Source organism: Stigmatopora argus, chromosome 7, assembly GCF_051989625.1.
Source record: "Stigmatopora argus isolate UIUO_Sarg chromosome 7, RoL_Sarg_1.0, whole genome shotgun sequence".
NCBI lineage: Eukaryota > Metazoa > Chordata > Actinopteri > Syngnathiformes > Syngnathidae > Stigmatopora > Stigmatopora argus.
The window spans coordinates 2,334,939-2,351,494 of record NC_135393.1 but is presented as its reverse complement, the minus strand read 5'-3'; the positions used below and the strand labels follow the sequence as shown (position 1 = coordinate 2,351,494).

Genomic DNA, 16,556 nt, shown 5'->3' with positions numbered 1-16,556 from the left:
ACCAGCCATCAATCTGGTCCGGGGCCTAACAGAATGAATGCCAGTGAAATTCAGTTATTTAAATACTGTAAGTACTAAACCACAGAAAGGGCTTAGCAATACTTCCAGAAACCATTGTTGGGGAACAATCTACCATGCCCCCCCACCGTTGCCAACTGAAACCATGTAGTACAAAGAAGAAGTTCCAGAAGTGCAGGTGTTTTCTCTGGCCCCCGCCACCTATCTTGGTAAAAAAATCTCCTTCAGTCGAGAAGGCCTCCCTATTCTTTTTTACCCACCGGACCCGTCTCATCATCCTCATTTCTGTGGAACAAAATAGCATCTTCTGCTTTTCCAGCCGCCTCGCTATTATCAACATGCTCATTCCCACTCCGCTCAATTTTCGACAAATTTCCAATCTTTACACGGCAGACGCTGTTTCGGTTCGTCTTCACTAGCCGCCTTGCTATTCGAGCTCCCCATTTTAAAGTTAGTAGGTGTGCAATTAGGTAGTAATTTTCCCTTGTTCCTTCGTTTGTTTTCCTTAGGTTATCACTACACACAAGTATACTCTCGGAGCTTAAGTACCGACCGGCTTAGGAACAGGACACCGACGCCCTTCAGTTTCATAGACTAATACTCTGTCTCTTCACCTGTTAGGGACTAGTATGTACAGGGTTTTACTGTTGCCGTCCCCTGGAGGCGATCTTATCCATTTCGCAAATGGACCTTCACATGAATGCTTCCTTCCCCCACATTCGGAAACTCCTCACAAATGAAAACATTCATGTGGACTTACCAGAGATGTCTTCAACTCTTTTAGGATGAGTCTTCAACCGTCGGGAACCCAGGCGCTCAGCTTTCCCAGATGTCGACTCAGCGCCCGGATTCCTTCGGTATATTGACTCCCAGGCTCGTAGGACCAATATGATAGGTTCACCAATAGACATTCCCAAATACACGCACAAATAAAGAGACAAGACAATCTTCTGGGTTTTCTTGCAAGGAGAATCGAACCTTTCAGGTCTCGGCCCAGGTTCCTTCTGGCGTCACGCATCTTTTCCCTGTTTATTAGCTTCAAAGACCCTAGTTATATTGGACGTCTCAGCTCTCAAGGGAGGGGTGGGAAACAGAAGTGAGACGTCAAATAGTCAAAACAACTGAGGGTCATGTGCAGCTGAAGGATCTTCTCCACATTCCAGCAGTCCAAGTGGATTCGGCTTCCCTTTTGTTTAGTCTAATTAAGGAACAAAGCATTTACTTCGTTGCAAGCAGGCATCTTAGATGTAGTAAGCGAAGCACTTTCTTTATTGCAAGAAAATATATAATAATCCTAACAGTTTCTTTTGTGTTTACAGTTGAACAAGGTTGGTCATATTGTGAATATGGACGTCAACAGCTGAATGTTATACTAGTGCCTCATTGTGTACGCTAGAGCACGGACGTTTCACCCACGTGAACAACATTGAGTTATTATTTGAGTTATTAATGTTATTGTTATTGCTTTGCACTTACGAGTGTTACTAAATTGTGATTGCACTAATGTTTAATGTACCGTAACAGCATCAGAATGTTTATACTAATACTTTACCTCGGAGAAATTGATAAAACAGTTTATTCATTTTGGGAGTAAATGGAGTTGTCAGAAAGCTGATTTATAATCTATTAATAAAGTTTGTCTGACCTATCTGACTTTTGTTCCCATTCCCTTTAGCGGACCACCATCTAGTGGATGCATAATGTAACCCCAGCCTCTACTGTAGACCAGTATAATGCGGTGCGGTGCGCCTTATAATGCGACAGGCCTAATATATGGAAACATTTTTGAAAAGTGTCATTCATTGAAGTTGCGCCTTATAATGCAGTGTTCCTCATAGTGCAGAAAATTCGGTATATAGAATCAACTTAACTTTAGACTGTCATCTGTTCTATTTTGAAAATTGTTAAAATCTTCACTAAATATTTATTGCTTTGAGTTTTTGATCATTATTTATAATGTTACATCTTTATTGGAAATAACTTGTTCATTTACATATAGAATTCATACTTTTGTAAGTGCTAAAAGAAGAAAATGTAAATTAAAAACACTAATGCACCATCTGATGGTGTAGTAGTTCATACGCTGCACTAAGGTGTGAGCAGCGTGGGATCGATTTCCACTCAGTGGTGGTATATTTGTATGAATGGTTGCCTGTCTCTGCGTGCACGCTATGACCAACTTGCGACTAGTTGAACGCGTAGTCCGCCTTTCCCCAAAGTCTGCTGGGATAGGTTCCAGCACCCCGCATACCTGTCAAGGTTAAGCAGTGTGCAAACTGAATGAATGAAAAAAATCCTTGACACTGACCGGCATCAAATCCATTTTGATTGGGGATCAAAATCGATAAATCTTCTCTTGCTATGAATTGAAGCCAAATAGTTAAGTGATCCAATTCGAGTAACGCCTATTTACATATCAAATATTAATTTCCATATCCATCACATGGTGCAGTGTTTCTTCCGCCTGACTGTCTGGGTTTTTTTTCCCCACTCAGTGGCGTGTCATTGTGAGCGTGAGTGGTTGTCTGTCTTTCTGTGTGCCCTATGGCTGACTGGTGACCAGTCTAGGGTGTAGCTTGCTTTACGCTCAAAGTCAACTGGGACAGGGTCCACCAACCCTAATTCCATTCTGTAAATCAATGTTAACTGTCTAATACTTTGAAACAACTACAAAAGGTGAACATGTGCATTTTGTTCAAATCGACAGCAGCTTACGGCCGGATAGTAAAAACAACAATGTTTGATTTTTAATGTGATTGTTCTCCAGATCAGAGAGCAGAACCGATGTGAGGTCACAACGTCGGGGCCGCGCTCTCAACACCTTGCTGGTATCTCAATTGACCAACCACGACGGGTAAGACAGAAAACACAGTAAAACATCTCATTATCAAGGTTATTAAAAAAGTATAAATAAGGACTAACAAATTAAATTGAATCATCAATGTAGATGAATTTAGATTTTGCTTTAAAGTTTTATTGTCAAGTACTATGTAGTGCAGGGGTCTCGAACTCAATTTACCTGGGGGCCGCTAGAGGCCGAGTCTGGGTGAGACTGGGCCGCATCAGGATTTCCACAAGAAAAGCACTGATAAAACTTTCCAACGTTATCAAATATCTTTATTTTTTAATAAAAAATAATGAATTAAATAAATTAACTTAAAGATGAATAAAAAATAAATCAATCAGTAATATAAAACCAAATAATACTAATGAGCATACAGTAGATATACACTGGCTGGCTAAGTAGAGAAAATGAATTATTTTTATTCCGTTTCAAATGTCTGTATTAACAGCTCTTTAACCTTTAACTTTCTGAACTTGAATGGAACATTGAACATGAAATATTCTGAACACGGCTTCTTTTGCCTACTCCTTGCTGCTAGAGACCTGGCAGCGCTTCTTCTCACATAGTCACATTTGGCTTGAGGGAGGAAGCAGTGGAGACCCTCAGTAGAGCTTGAAGATGCTCATCAGTAAGTCTGGACCTGTACTTGGACTTATTGAAGTTCAAGGTGGAGAAGAGCTTCTCACACAAGTATGTGCTCCCAAAAAGGCACATGGTCCGTTTGAACCTTCGGGAAAGTTCAGGGAAGCTGGGGGTCAACTCTCTCAAAAATTGCCCAAGCTTGTCTGCTTCTCCACTCACCTCCCTGAACTTGGCTTTGAGTGCAGAGTTGCACTGCAGGTCAATGAGCTCCATTTGAAGCTCAGGAGGGGCATCTTGCACATCAAAGGAGAAGGGGTCCGCAAAAATTTGAAATGTGGCTTTGTGTGTCTTGAAGTCTGCAAATATGTGATCAAATTCCTCCTGTAGCTTCGAAAAGGCCTCAACATACTTCTCACCACTGAATGGTGTGCCTGCATCCACGAGAGCCTTGCATGCTGGGAAATGGCAAAGGTTTGCCTGAGAGAGCTGGGCTTTCCATAACACAAGTTTAGTGCAGAATGCTCTCACGTTGTCATAGGCAGCACTGACAAGTTGCCCCTGGCCTTGTAGCTTCTTGTTCAGTACATTAAGCTCATGTGTGATATCAACAAGAAAAGCCAAGTCCATGAGCCATTTGGGATCACTTAGCACAGGATCAATCAACTCACAAATGGCGTAGCTAGCTTTGACTGCTGCATTACTGTCTTTGGTAGCCTTCTTGAAGAGATCCTGTTGCCTCAGAAGACGTGTTTTAAGACTGGCAACCTGGTTGGCTCTCTCATCTCCCTGGTATTTTTCGTACTCCTCAGCATGTCTCATAGTACAATTACGTTTCAAATTGTATTCCTTGTGCACCGCAACTTTTTCAGTGTAAATGAGACACGTCGGGGTGCCCCTGTGTTCAACAAAGAAATATTGCACTCCCCACTTTTCTTGAAACTGTCTGTGCTCATCACCGACCTTTCTCTTCACGGCAGGCTTTGAAAGAGACATCTCTGGGGCTCTGTAATATGTTTTTCCACTTGGAATGAGTCTCGGGTTGATCTTTCACATTCAGTCGCGCGGGTTTGTGGCGCATGTGCACTTTCGCTCTCCGTTTCAATCGCGGAGATGGCTACAGACACTGACACAGGCTGGATCACGGATCATAGCGCCTCATTCAGTTCTATGCTGAGAGCAGCGGAGGAGTGTGCGCGCCGAGCGGAGTGATCGGCCTCACGGCTTCTCCTCCGCCCAGCTGATTGGAGGAATGAATGAGTGAGTGAGCGAGGCACTGGACAGCCCGGCCGATGTCCCGCCCTCCAGAGCCGTATACCTCACCGTGATTGGTTCATTCAGCTCCGAACCAAAGTTCCCTCTAATTTTTTGTTGGTCTGAGCAGAAAGACAACCTCCCTGAGCGCACTGAGTACCAGTGTGAGCGACATCATCGGTACTCGGATGATTCGCCTAAAGACGTTTCGCCGACAGACGTTTGACAGACGGGCAGGTCGCCGAATGGACGTTCCACCGAACGTTCATTCGGCCGAACGGAGGTTTCGCCGAAACGGGATTCGAACGCTCGCCCCGCCGGATCGTGTGTGTACAAGTTTTTCAACCTCGGCCCGCGGGCCATATACGGCCCGTTAGGATTTTTAATCCGGCCCGCCGCCGGTGTTGTCCAAATTATAGTAAAAATCAATGTTCGTCTACCATCAATGGCAGTCTGGGAATAAGCACTCTTGGGCAGGCAGATGTAGCAGAACCGAGCCGTAAAATGACAGCAATCGGGTCAAATCCATCCTAAAACAGCATTTAATGATTAAATACAAATACTGGATATCGCGATGGAGGCAAAAAAACGTCTATAGACGTCCATTCGCCAAACGGCTCAAAATGCTCTCAAATTCGGTCAAATCCAGCTGAAAACAGCGTTTAATGATTAAATACAAATACTAGTATTTGTATTTAATCATTAAACTATCAAATACTAGTACGACCTGTCCGTCTGTCAAACGTCCGTCGGCGAAACGTCTTTAGGCGAATCATCCGGTCACGATATCATCATTGCTCGCTATCGGCACACCAGTATCACACCTGCCACAAGCAGGTGCATGTCAATGTTCCCTCTAATTTTTCATGTAAAACATGCTGTAAAACAAGAAAAACATGAGTGGACAGAGCTACTGCCACTGGCTGCCACTTAAACGGCGCCATCATGGGGAAAGGGGTAAAAAAAAAAAAAAAAATATATATTAAAAAAAAAAAAATCGATCTTTCATATTAAGACGGGGGCCGCAAATTATCGTCCCGCGGGCCGCAGTTGGCCCGCGGGCCGCAAGTTTGAGACCCCTGATGTAGTGGCTCATATACAGTTGTGGTCAAAAGATTACATACACTTGTGAAGAACATAATGTCATGGCTCTCTTGAATTTCCAGTTATTTCTACAACTCTGATTTTTTTCTGATAGAGTGATTGGAACAGATACTACTTTTTCACAAAAACATTCATGAAGTTTGGTTCTTTTATGACTTTATTATGGGTTAACAGAAAAAGTGATCAAATCTGCTCTGTCAAAAATATACATACAGCAACACAAATTAGCAATTTTGGTGACTTAGAAAGTTGTGTCAGTGAAATGAGCTTCAACATATCATGGCCTCTTAACTTCTTGTGAGTGATTATAAGTGACTACAGCTAGTGACTTCTCTGAGGCCATTTAAATAGGGCTCATTGGATGCAAACGCCCACAAACGCTACAATGGGAAAGTCAAAGGAGCTCAGCATGGATCTGAAAAAGCGAATCCTTGACTTGAACAAGTCAGGAAAGTCACTTGGAGCCATTTCAAAGCAGCTGCAGGTCCGAAGAGCAACAGTGCAAACGATTGTTTGTAAGTATAAAGTGCATGGCACTGTTTTGTCACTGCCACAATCAGGAAAAAAACACAAGCTATCACCTGCTGCTGAGAGAAAATTGGTCAGGAGGGTGAAGATTCAAACCGAGAATCACCAAAAAGCAGATCTGCCAAGAATTAGAAGCTGCTGGAACACCGGTGTCAGTTTCCACAGTCAAGCGTGTTTTGCATCTCCATGGACTGAGAGGCTGCCGTGCAAGAAGGAAGCCCTTGCTCCAAAAGTGGCACCTTAAGGCTGGACTGAAGTTTGCTGCTGATCACATGGACAAAGATAAGACCTTCTGGAGGAAAGTTCTGTGGTCAGACGAAACAAAAATCGAGCTGTTTGGCCAAAATGCCCAGCAATATGTTTGGAGGAGAAAAGGTGAGGCCTTTAACTCCAAGTACACCATGCCTACCGTCAAGCACGGTGGTGGTAGTATTATGCTGTGGGCTGTTTTGCTTCCAATGGAACTGGTGCTTTACAGAGAGTAAATGGGATGAAGGAGGATTACCTTCAAATTCTTCAAGATAACCTAAAGTCATCAGCCCGAAGATTGGGTCTTGGGCGCAGTTGGGTGTTCCAACAGGACAATGACCCCAAACACACATCAAAAGTGGTAATGGAATGGCTAAATCAGGCTAGAATTAAGGTTTTCGAATGGCCTTCCCAAAGTCCTGACTTAAACCCCATTGAGAACTTGTGGACAATGCTGAAAAAACAAGTCCATGTCAGAAAGCCATCAAATTTAACTGAACTGCACCAATTCTGTCTAGATGAGTGGTCAAAGATTCACCCAGAAGCTTGCCAGAAGCTTGTGGATGGCTACCAAAAGCACCTAATTTAAGTGAAAATGGCCAAGGGACATGTTACCAAATATATTAGCGCTGCTGTATGTATATTTTTGACCCAGCAGATTTGATCTTTTTTTTTTCTGTTCACCCATAATAAAGTCATAAAAGAACCAAACTTCATGAATGTTTTTTGTGACAAAGAAGCATTTGTTCCAATCACTCTATCAAAGAAAAATCAGAGTTGTAGACCTAACCTGAGGTGTGAACAGTCCTTTGGTTATTCAAATGAGGTAGCTCCCAAGCCTTTGCTTCTGCTCAGCAGAAACTCTTGTTATGCTAAATGAGGCATACAACAGGAAGGGACATTTGAGTCACTGGAATCTTTGTCCTTCCTTGTATTATTTTGAAAAAGAGTGTGCTTTCTGTCATGTGTTACTTGTTTTGTTGTCTTCTTTTGGGGAACAGACCTGGCATCTTTTGTGTTTCCTTGACCCTATGTCCACTCGATCCAAATTGGGTTGATTGTACGGATGTTTCCCTACACATCAAAGTGCCCAAATTTCACACACCCGGTCTTCACCCAAGATGAGGAAAAGTCACACATTTTCATGAGGAAAAATAAAAAAATAAATAGCCAGTACTTGTAGGAACACAAAAACTGAGATGGGTCAAATTGACCCGTAACATGTTTTTTTATATTCATTTTACCTAATAATAATAAAGTACTCATTTTTAATTTATAACTGTTTTGATCAGATGTGTATTAAAAATTTAGAAATTGTGTGTTCTGTGTGTGAAGGCTTTTTCAAGAGAAAACTTCAACTGCAGAGTTAAAGTAGTGGCCAAAAAAACTTGGGTTTTCCAGTGTTAATGGACTGGTGGTAGGATAATACCTCGGAACCACAAGGGGGCATCAAGTGACTATATCCTTCTGCAAACGCGACTGCTTTGTCAATTTCTATTACTATTTTTTTTAATATTCCTGTTAGCACTACCAGGGTAGAGAGACACATAGTATATAAGAATTTCATTTACTCATTCATTTTTCTATTGGCACGAGGCGAGGGACACCCTGAATTGGTGGCCATCCAATGGCAGAATATAGAGCATTTTTATAACATTTTACTACTTTTTTATGCTGACAAATGTGTTTGACTAGTTGCTTTGCTCAAGTGCAGATACTGGTGATTACCCACAAATATTGATGTTTTCAGTGTTGTACTTTTTTGCCTTTTTTATACTTTGTTCTTCCTAACTTTTTTTCTCTCTCCATGGCAGCTATATGTGCCAACAGAGGAGGAGCAGATGGCTCCACTTCCTCCCAACCCTTTCAGCGAGCTGTCAGAAGACTTGCAGGTGTACCACAAAAATGAGGAAAAGCAGCAACCGGATCTCGGTAGGTGGTGCAACAAATGCTAATCAAGTTCACACTCAGTATTTAAAAAAAAGCATGGGAAATGTAAAGAATGAAGAAATAGAGAAGAACCTGTCACAGCTGTCTACATTGTACTCAGCTGCTGTCACCATGCATTCAATATATGTATGTTTGCACATAGAGTGCAGAAGTACAGTGCAAGTGCATGTGTGCCAATATGACCAAAAGGGCAAAATGTACAGACAGCAGGTCTTCACACCCGCCTCATGGCCGCCAACCGTTGCTATGACACGCTTACCCTGGCAGTCTTGTGAACATATCAATCCATTAATTGGGCGTAACGGGAATAAGAATCAGCGGGAGTAGCAACACATTAGTAGATGATGTTGATTACAATGTCTTTTTAGATCAGAACTACACCAAGGCAGAAGATTTTGTAAGAAATAACTGAGATACTGTTTTAAACCTTGCTTTATAAAATATATAAACACCCATTTTGAAAATTAGGGTGGTCAATGGAGAATACCAACGGTATTACATACTGTTGTTTTTTATTTTTCTCCCGGAAAACATGCCTGGAAGTTTGTTATAAACTACAGTGATACCTCTATTTAGGAAAGTACTGTGATCCTTTGCCACTTCATGGCTTCAACTTTCGCAGTTTCACTACTTCGTGGATTTTTTTTCTGAAATTAAAAAAAAAAGTTTCTAAAAATGTCAAAATCCCCCCTGAAACTCGGAAGCGGAAAACAGATGAAATAGTTGGCACACAGCGCCAAAGAAGAAACGATAAGCAATATGCCCTACATCTTGCCATTTCCTGTTTTGTTGCGAGTGAATTTTGCATCAACGTGGACAAAGGCAAATTTTTTGAGTCGCTGTTGAAAATGCCTCCTAAATATTGACATTCCTTGATATGCTAAAGGCGTAGCACGCCATTGCGGCATAACTGAATCTAAACTTTTGTACATCATTCAGCTGGTAGGAACCATGGTAATGTTATTGGGCTCTACTGTGCGTTTAAGAGGGAGACAAGGGAAGTGAACGCACTTCTCCTCTGGAGATGCACGCATGGTATGGCGATCTGTATTCTGCGAATAAATAAAAATTGATTCTCGTGAGGTCCACCAGTGTGGTTTAGAGGTCAGAGATGTTGTGGCTGGTTTCTCCGCCCAGATTGCCGCGCTGCAAGTTGCAGTGACCGTTCTTATCCGCAAAGCACTGCCGTTTGGCCACCGGCGCACACGCGCCGCTATTCACTGCCTGCTGGTCCTCACCGAATTTGCACCGAACGGCCGCCATGGTGCCTCTCTACCCTTGCTCGACAACAACCGGCCGCCCGCCCCACAGCGGTTTGTGCGAGCAACTCTTAAACCCTGTTATATCAAAGTATTTGTACTCCACTTGAACATTAATACGTTGTACTTTTTTTTTTATAACTTGGAGCTGTAATTTGCATATCAAAGCTTTGCGTAACCTGCAAATATCATATATAGAACCATTCGTAAGTAGAGGTACCACTGTATGCTCCTCTTTGTTGGCAAAGTTGAACAGTGTCCTCGCAGGTGATTTGTGAATAAACTAATTTCTGATTGGTTGTAGTTTGAGGCGACAGCAACAGAAATAAAACCATTTCCTATTGTCTTTATTCGCATCAGATGCTTGCATCACACATCTACTATTTGTCACATGTTGCTTTGCTTCGAATGGGAGAAGTGGCCCAGAAAACAGTGACAACACTAAGCTAGGGCATCGTGAAAACCAAAATTCAGATTTTAAAATCGCTTAAAATGAAAATTGCCAAAAATCAGACCACAAAAGTTTATGCCTATAACTCAGAGATTTAGCACTCACTCAGCTTGTTTCCATGTTTTCAGCACTTACTTCAAACTGATTTCATGTATTTAGAAGCAAATCATCAAAATTAGTCCCTTTGATGCATGTTGGAATCTTTTCATTCTTATTTATTCATTTATTTATTTTAATATTTCACAAAAATAAATACATATCTAAGTATACTACTGTTAAGAAAGTAATGTCCAACAAAGCAGTACATCCCACTCTATAAAAATGCTTTTAAGGGATCAAATGAGGATTTTGTAAAATTTTCAGAAGAGCATCTGTCAATGTCTAAAACCTAACTTGTATGTTATCTCTAATCTCCTGCCTTGGCCTTCATCCCCCCCACCCGCTCCTGACCCTTTCTTCCAATCCCTGCACCCTCACTCAACCTACTTGCCACTGATTCAATCCCCTCTGCACCACCAATCCGTAATCTGGTCATCCTTCATCCGCTATTTACCATCACCACCCCCGCAGGTGGCGGGCACAAGCTAAACTACGATGACGGCTCCACACTCCCTCAGTCTCTTTCTCTCATGCAGTCCCCACAAAGCACTCCAACAAAAGGTATCAGTCATTGTGTCAGAGCTATCCCTACAGATGGGCCACAAAGCCGAATAGTCATGTCCCGATCCAGTACCCGATACAGTAATCCCTCGAATATTGAGGTTAATCTAAACCAGACATGGCCGCGATAAAATGAAAAACCGCGGAGTAGGATCACCCCCATTATAACTACCTCTACAGAAATACAAGTACACAAGTTCAATTATCAAAAAGTGTATATTTATCAAATATTCCAGCTATAAGCATGCAAAAGGCTAAAGTATATAGCATATTTATTTGAGTATAATGTGCAAAATTTTGTACCAAAAAACTGAAGCAAAGTTCGGGTGCACATTATACACGAATCCTGGCAAAACATTACCCTCTGCCAGTGAAAAAGTCCCCTCCGCAGCTGTTATGTATAATGGGAGACGTAGAACCTGTCTATCCCAGATGGAGACAATCTACCTTCTTTTACAAAAGCCAGCCCTCTCCAAATAGCCCTCAGCAGGTTTATAGGGAAATAGTAGGATCTTAATAAAAAATAGTTGCTCCGGGGAAACGAGTCCGCCCGGGCAGCACTATCCTTGCTCAAGGAGAATAGAATAAATTGTTGGGTGAACCTGATGATGATCAATCAGATTTTGAATTTTTTTAAATATTATGACGATGAATTAGACTTTAAGGATATAAAATTGTACATTCCATTTGAGAATTGTGTTCATATTGGTAGTAGTTTGTTTTACCAGGTTTCTGTACCATATGTTGTGAATAAATGTTTTGTCATGGCGACATGAGTTCAGCATTTGCCAGTTACCAGTACTGGTGCAATCCTTGGTGTGAGCTGAGAAAAAAAAATTATACCAATTTTTAGTCACAAATTATGGGTGGGCGTTATACACAGGTGCACGTTATACTCGAATAAATACGGTATATTATAAAAGTCTTATTACTTTAAATACTGCACTTACAGTAAATTATGGGTGGGCGTTATATAGTTCCTATCCCCAAAAACAGGTAAATGTGAGTGTTAATCCAAATCCTTTGTCTTCTTGTGGCCAGGGGCCCATTGTCTGCGATATTCGAAGGGATTACTGTACTCGCCTGACTAAGCATGTCAAGTACCAAAACTACTTTAAAAACACCATTGTCTGTTATAAACGAATCTGTCAAAACATAGGCTTTGTTCTTGTTTTTTTAAAACATGAGGACGGTTGAACTTGTTGATTAAAGTATCCAGCAGCATCCCCACTCATGCGATCCGTGTGAAGCATGGGATTCTCAGTTCTCTTCCTCTTCCAAAAAACTTGTGGCTGCTTGTTGTGGGGCAGACCTCGCTTGCAGCCAAAGCTCCGGCCGACGTCGTGGGCATGAGCCGCCGACGCCGTGGGTAGAGGCCGCTTCCTCTTCCAATAAACTTGTGGCTGCAGACCTCGCTCGCCGCCGAAGCCCCGGCCAACGACTTTGCCATGTGTTTGGCAGCTACGTATTTATAGTTTTTGGCACGCCCTTTCTTTTTCTGTGGTATATTTTCTTCTTCTTTGGTGCCCAGAACCAACCATTTCAGCACAGAAGAAGCGGTGCCCTGACTTCTGCCATTTTTCGCCGCCATTTTCACCGCAATTTTTCATCTGTCTTCTGGTTGCACATTTTTTTAAAATAGCAGAAAAAATCCACAAAGAAGTGAATTCGCAAAAGGTGAAGCCGCAGTATTTGAGAGAAGACTGTACAGGTATTTTTGGAGTATCTGACAGTATCAAATGTGGTCCAAAGGTCAAATACGATCCAGTCGTCTGTTTTCAGTACCAGGGTGCTTTTTGGCTGCTGTAAATCACACCACTAGGCAAACGTGTCGGCTAAATTGGAGTACTTTTTTGAAACTAATCATAGTAACAGGTTATCGTGTAATATTTTAGACCTGTGTTCGTAGGGAGGGGCCGCTGAGACACGTTTCAATACCAACTTAGGGCACCGAAATGAAGCAGAGAGTGTCAAGTCTCTTCATCTATTCAACAACAAAGCAAGGAATTGAATAAGCAGCTGTGACAGGTTGTTTGTATTAGCTGACGCTCTCGGCACGTCACTTAAGATCCTGATGAAAGCCTAACGATTGTTAAATGATTTAGATATGCATGTTCAAACAAAGTATGATTATTGCGGTGGGCACATTGTGATGTCACGGTACAAATGAGACATTGTTAAGGCCCGAAAATGACTGAGTGGCTCAAAACTTACTCTCAGGCGAGCTACCAATGGTAACATGCCGATCGCAATCAAGGTCATGAGCACCCCTGTACGACACTATACAAAAAATTGATTTTCATTTAGCTAATCTACATATACGTATTGTGTGATTATACAGTACAGTAATATCTCGAGATACGAGCTTAATGCGTTCCGGGACCGAGTTCTTATTTCAATTTACTCGTATCTCAAATCAATTTTTCCCAAGTAACATAACAAAAACAAGTTAATCCGTTCTCACCATCTAAAAAAAACACCTAAAATAGGCTATTACAATGGGCAGACAATTTAATTGTTCTAATTCGCCACCTACGCTCACAGAGTAACAAATTCCTATCTAGTAGTTATGATCTGCAAAAGAATTTGACATTATTGTGTACAGGACTTTGCAGAGTTCTTCGAGACAGACGGTAGCGGCTAAGGGCGGACGAGAGAGACTTGACACTTTCGGTTCGCTACACTTTTGTGACACTACGTAAAATAACATAAACTTTAAATTTAACTTAAATGAAGTTCGCTTACGATAAACGCACTTAAAAATGGATGTAACCTTGTTGTGCTATAACCGAGGCAAAGGTGTTAATGTATTCCACCGCGGCTTTCAAGTCAGAAGTAGTTGCTTCCCCGTGCTTCACAACCGAGTGTATGCCCAGTTCATTTTTTCAAGTTATCAAACCAGCCACGATTCGCTTTGAATGTTTCGGCTCGTGTCGAAGTATCCTCTTTCTCAGCTGCTTGCTGTACTTTGAAGTCCTCGCACTAACTGTTTCTCCTTTATCCATATTAAAAGAAGCCCCTCCCTCTCGTCATGAATATCACTGCACAGCTTGAAGAGGACCACCTAGTGGCCGCATCGTATGCTCGTATGTCAAATTTGTCTTGTATCTCAGGGGAAAACTTTGCTCAGAATTTTCTTCGTCTCTCAAATTTCTAGTATGTTGGGACACTCGTATGTCAAGGTATTACTGTATAGTCGATATATGTTTAGCTTGCAATTCGTTTTGTGATGTTCCGAACTACTACCGTATTTTCTCGCAGATACGCCGTATAAGTAACTCAAAGAAATGATGACTGAATCAAGGGGACGGCTTATATGCGCACAAATTAGACTTGCAAGAAACTGCAATGTGACAAAGACGAAACGCCATAACGCAAGACAGTGCGGCTGATAGTCATTTATTTCAAAATAGAGAACAGATAAAACGCTAAACAAAATGTATTTTGACGTCCATGAATGAAATTCAAGAAAAAAAAACGGTATCTTGCGTAAAACGCGAAAAAACTCACTTACTTATTGCCATCTTACCGTAGTTAAACGTGCTCTCACAGGCCAGACGCGAGTAGCTTTGATACGTGTTCGTGGTGTTTACCATGTCAGCACATCCAATAGTAAATCCTAATGAAATCCAATTTAATGGGCGTGTGTCCTAGTATGAACTCAGTGGGAGTGGTTTTACTGCAGTTTCTTCATTAATCACATTTAAAAAATGTCAATACTTTTTGTATATACTGTTATTTAATTTTAGAAAAAAAATTGTTTTCTTTAAGTTAAGTACTGCTATTATAGTTAGTAGTAGTATCCACATCAAAACACAAAATACTTTCTTGTGTAGTGGTTCACTTACCTGACCTTAGTGCAGGCAAGCGTGGGATCGACCAGCCTAGGGTATGGTCGGCCTTTCGCCCGAGTTCGTCTGGGATGGGATCCAGGACCTTTCGTGACATTTTAGGGCATAAGCGGTACTGATGATGAATGAATGAATTATGCTTTCTCATCTAAAATGCCTATAACTTTAACAATCCATCAATTTTTTCATTGACATGATGCCTGGTCCTCTTCTCTTGGAAGTCAACCACTTGGGCATAATGAACGGCAAGGACAACCACCGTGACGGGGATGACGAGCTCTGCAACCAGGTCAGCCTGCTCAACACCAGCAAAGAGAGCGTGGAGATCACAGTGTGCCCGGGCGATAACATCAAGGAAGTGTTGTCCCAAGAAAGCTCGCCCTCCAAGTCACCCAACTTGAAGAAGAAGAAGAAATTCCGCACGCCTTCTTTCCTCAAGAAAAACAAAAAGAAAGAGAAGATGGAGCCCTGAGGGGCATTGAGATGATAGAAAGCAGACTAAGGAGAGTTTACCACCTGTTTTAGTCTTCTTATATTGTCTTTCTTTAACAGATATCTCTTTTTAATCCTCCGGAGAGTTTTATATAGAACGTTTTTTTTGGGGGGGGGGGAGCTTGCCAGGCAGACCTCCAGACAAGTTAAATGTGGTCGGGCATATTCAAGTAATTTGCGTGTGAAGTAATCTAAATTGAATCATTGTCATCCTGAAAAACTGGATTGATTCTCCTGCTGCTTAAATGGGAATTTTTTTAACTCTTATCAGTGCCATTGATGATCATGCAAGCTGCAGCTCGCCAACGGCGTGGCTCTTTTCATCCTACTGACTCAAATTTAAGGGTAAGGAGGAAGCTAACGTTAAGCAACAGATAAAGCACACAAACACATGCACATAAATAAACATCAAAACAACTTCAAATTATGAATTGAAAACAACTTAGCATTAAATAGGTGTTTTTTCAGAAATAATCCACAGCATTACATCGACATGCATCCACTGCCAGTTTAAGTGAAAGGGGACATGGAGTATCATTGTCAATGGCATGCCTTGAGTTCATTTTTTGTCTCTCCCTTTTCATTTTAGGGTACTTGCAGGTCTTTTTTTTGTAAAAAAAAAAAAAAGTTCATTATACATTTTTGGGGAATTTCTGAGCTGCTTCCTGTTAGTTGACTGTGTTTTGTTGATTTTTGGACATTTTCAGGTTAATTCCTGCTAGTTTTAAGGCATTTTAAGGTTCCTTGATAACTCATTAATGACAACCCATTTGACTGCAGGAGCTGAAAGTACAGATTTGACTACAGATAGGAAAATAAATCAATAAAAGCATTTGATTATGTTTGCAGAGTATGAAAGAGCTACAAATTCCCTTTCAGACAGAACAACCCCGCGTGCCAGATCGGACCCCCTAGTGGGCGGCGTGTGGCCCACGGGCCATGGGTTTGACACCACTGGTTTATTATTTTTTCAAGTGTTTAAATGACAATAAAACACCTATTTATTTATTACTGTTAAAATCTAAATATGGCCCTCAAGTAATTACATTTAAAAATAGGAATTGTGTGAGTGGCCCAGCCGATGATACTGGATTGGATAATACCTCACCAGTACACAAACTCTAAGTGTGACCATGTTAGAGATAAAATCTTTACCAAACCCGAAGCCGAAACGACCCAAATTTCATTTAAAATGTCAATCATTACTTCGGGTTCGGGTCGGGCCCAGCTTCTCTCTTGCTGGAAAAAAAAGAAGTATACCACTTAAACAATGTGTGGTCTCTATTGCTGACTTTTTTAAAATAAATAAATGTTTT

General features: G+C 41.5%; 1 protein-coding gene across 2 annotated transcripts in view; it reads left to right on the top strand.

Moving 5' to 3' along the window:
* LOC144078141 (gamma-adducin-like) overlaps positions 1 to 16,082 on the top strand; it is a 39,983-nt gene extending 23,901 nt beyond the window's left edge. The window contains exons 8-11 of one of the 2 annotated variants that reach the window (XM_077606379.1): positions 2,786 to 2,872; positions 8,392 to 8,509; positions 10,808 to 10,897; positions 14,970 to 16,082. In XM_077606379.1, coding sequence (XP_077462505.1) covers positions 2,786 to 2,872; positions 8,392 to 8,509; positions 10,808 to 10,897; positions 14,970 to 15,220 — 546 coding nt within the window. In that variant the 3' untranslated portion in view covers positions 15,221 to 16,082. The remainder of the gene's footprint in view (positions 1 to 2,785; positions 2,873 to 8,391; positions 8,510 to 10,807; positions 10,898 to 14,969) is intronic. The other variant, XM_077606380.1, reaches the window with a different exon arrangement.
* Positions 16,083 to 16,556: the final 474 nt, after the last annotated feature.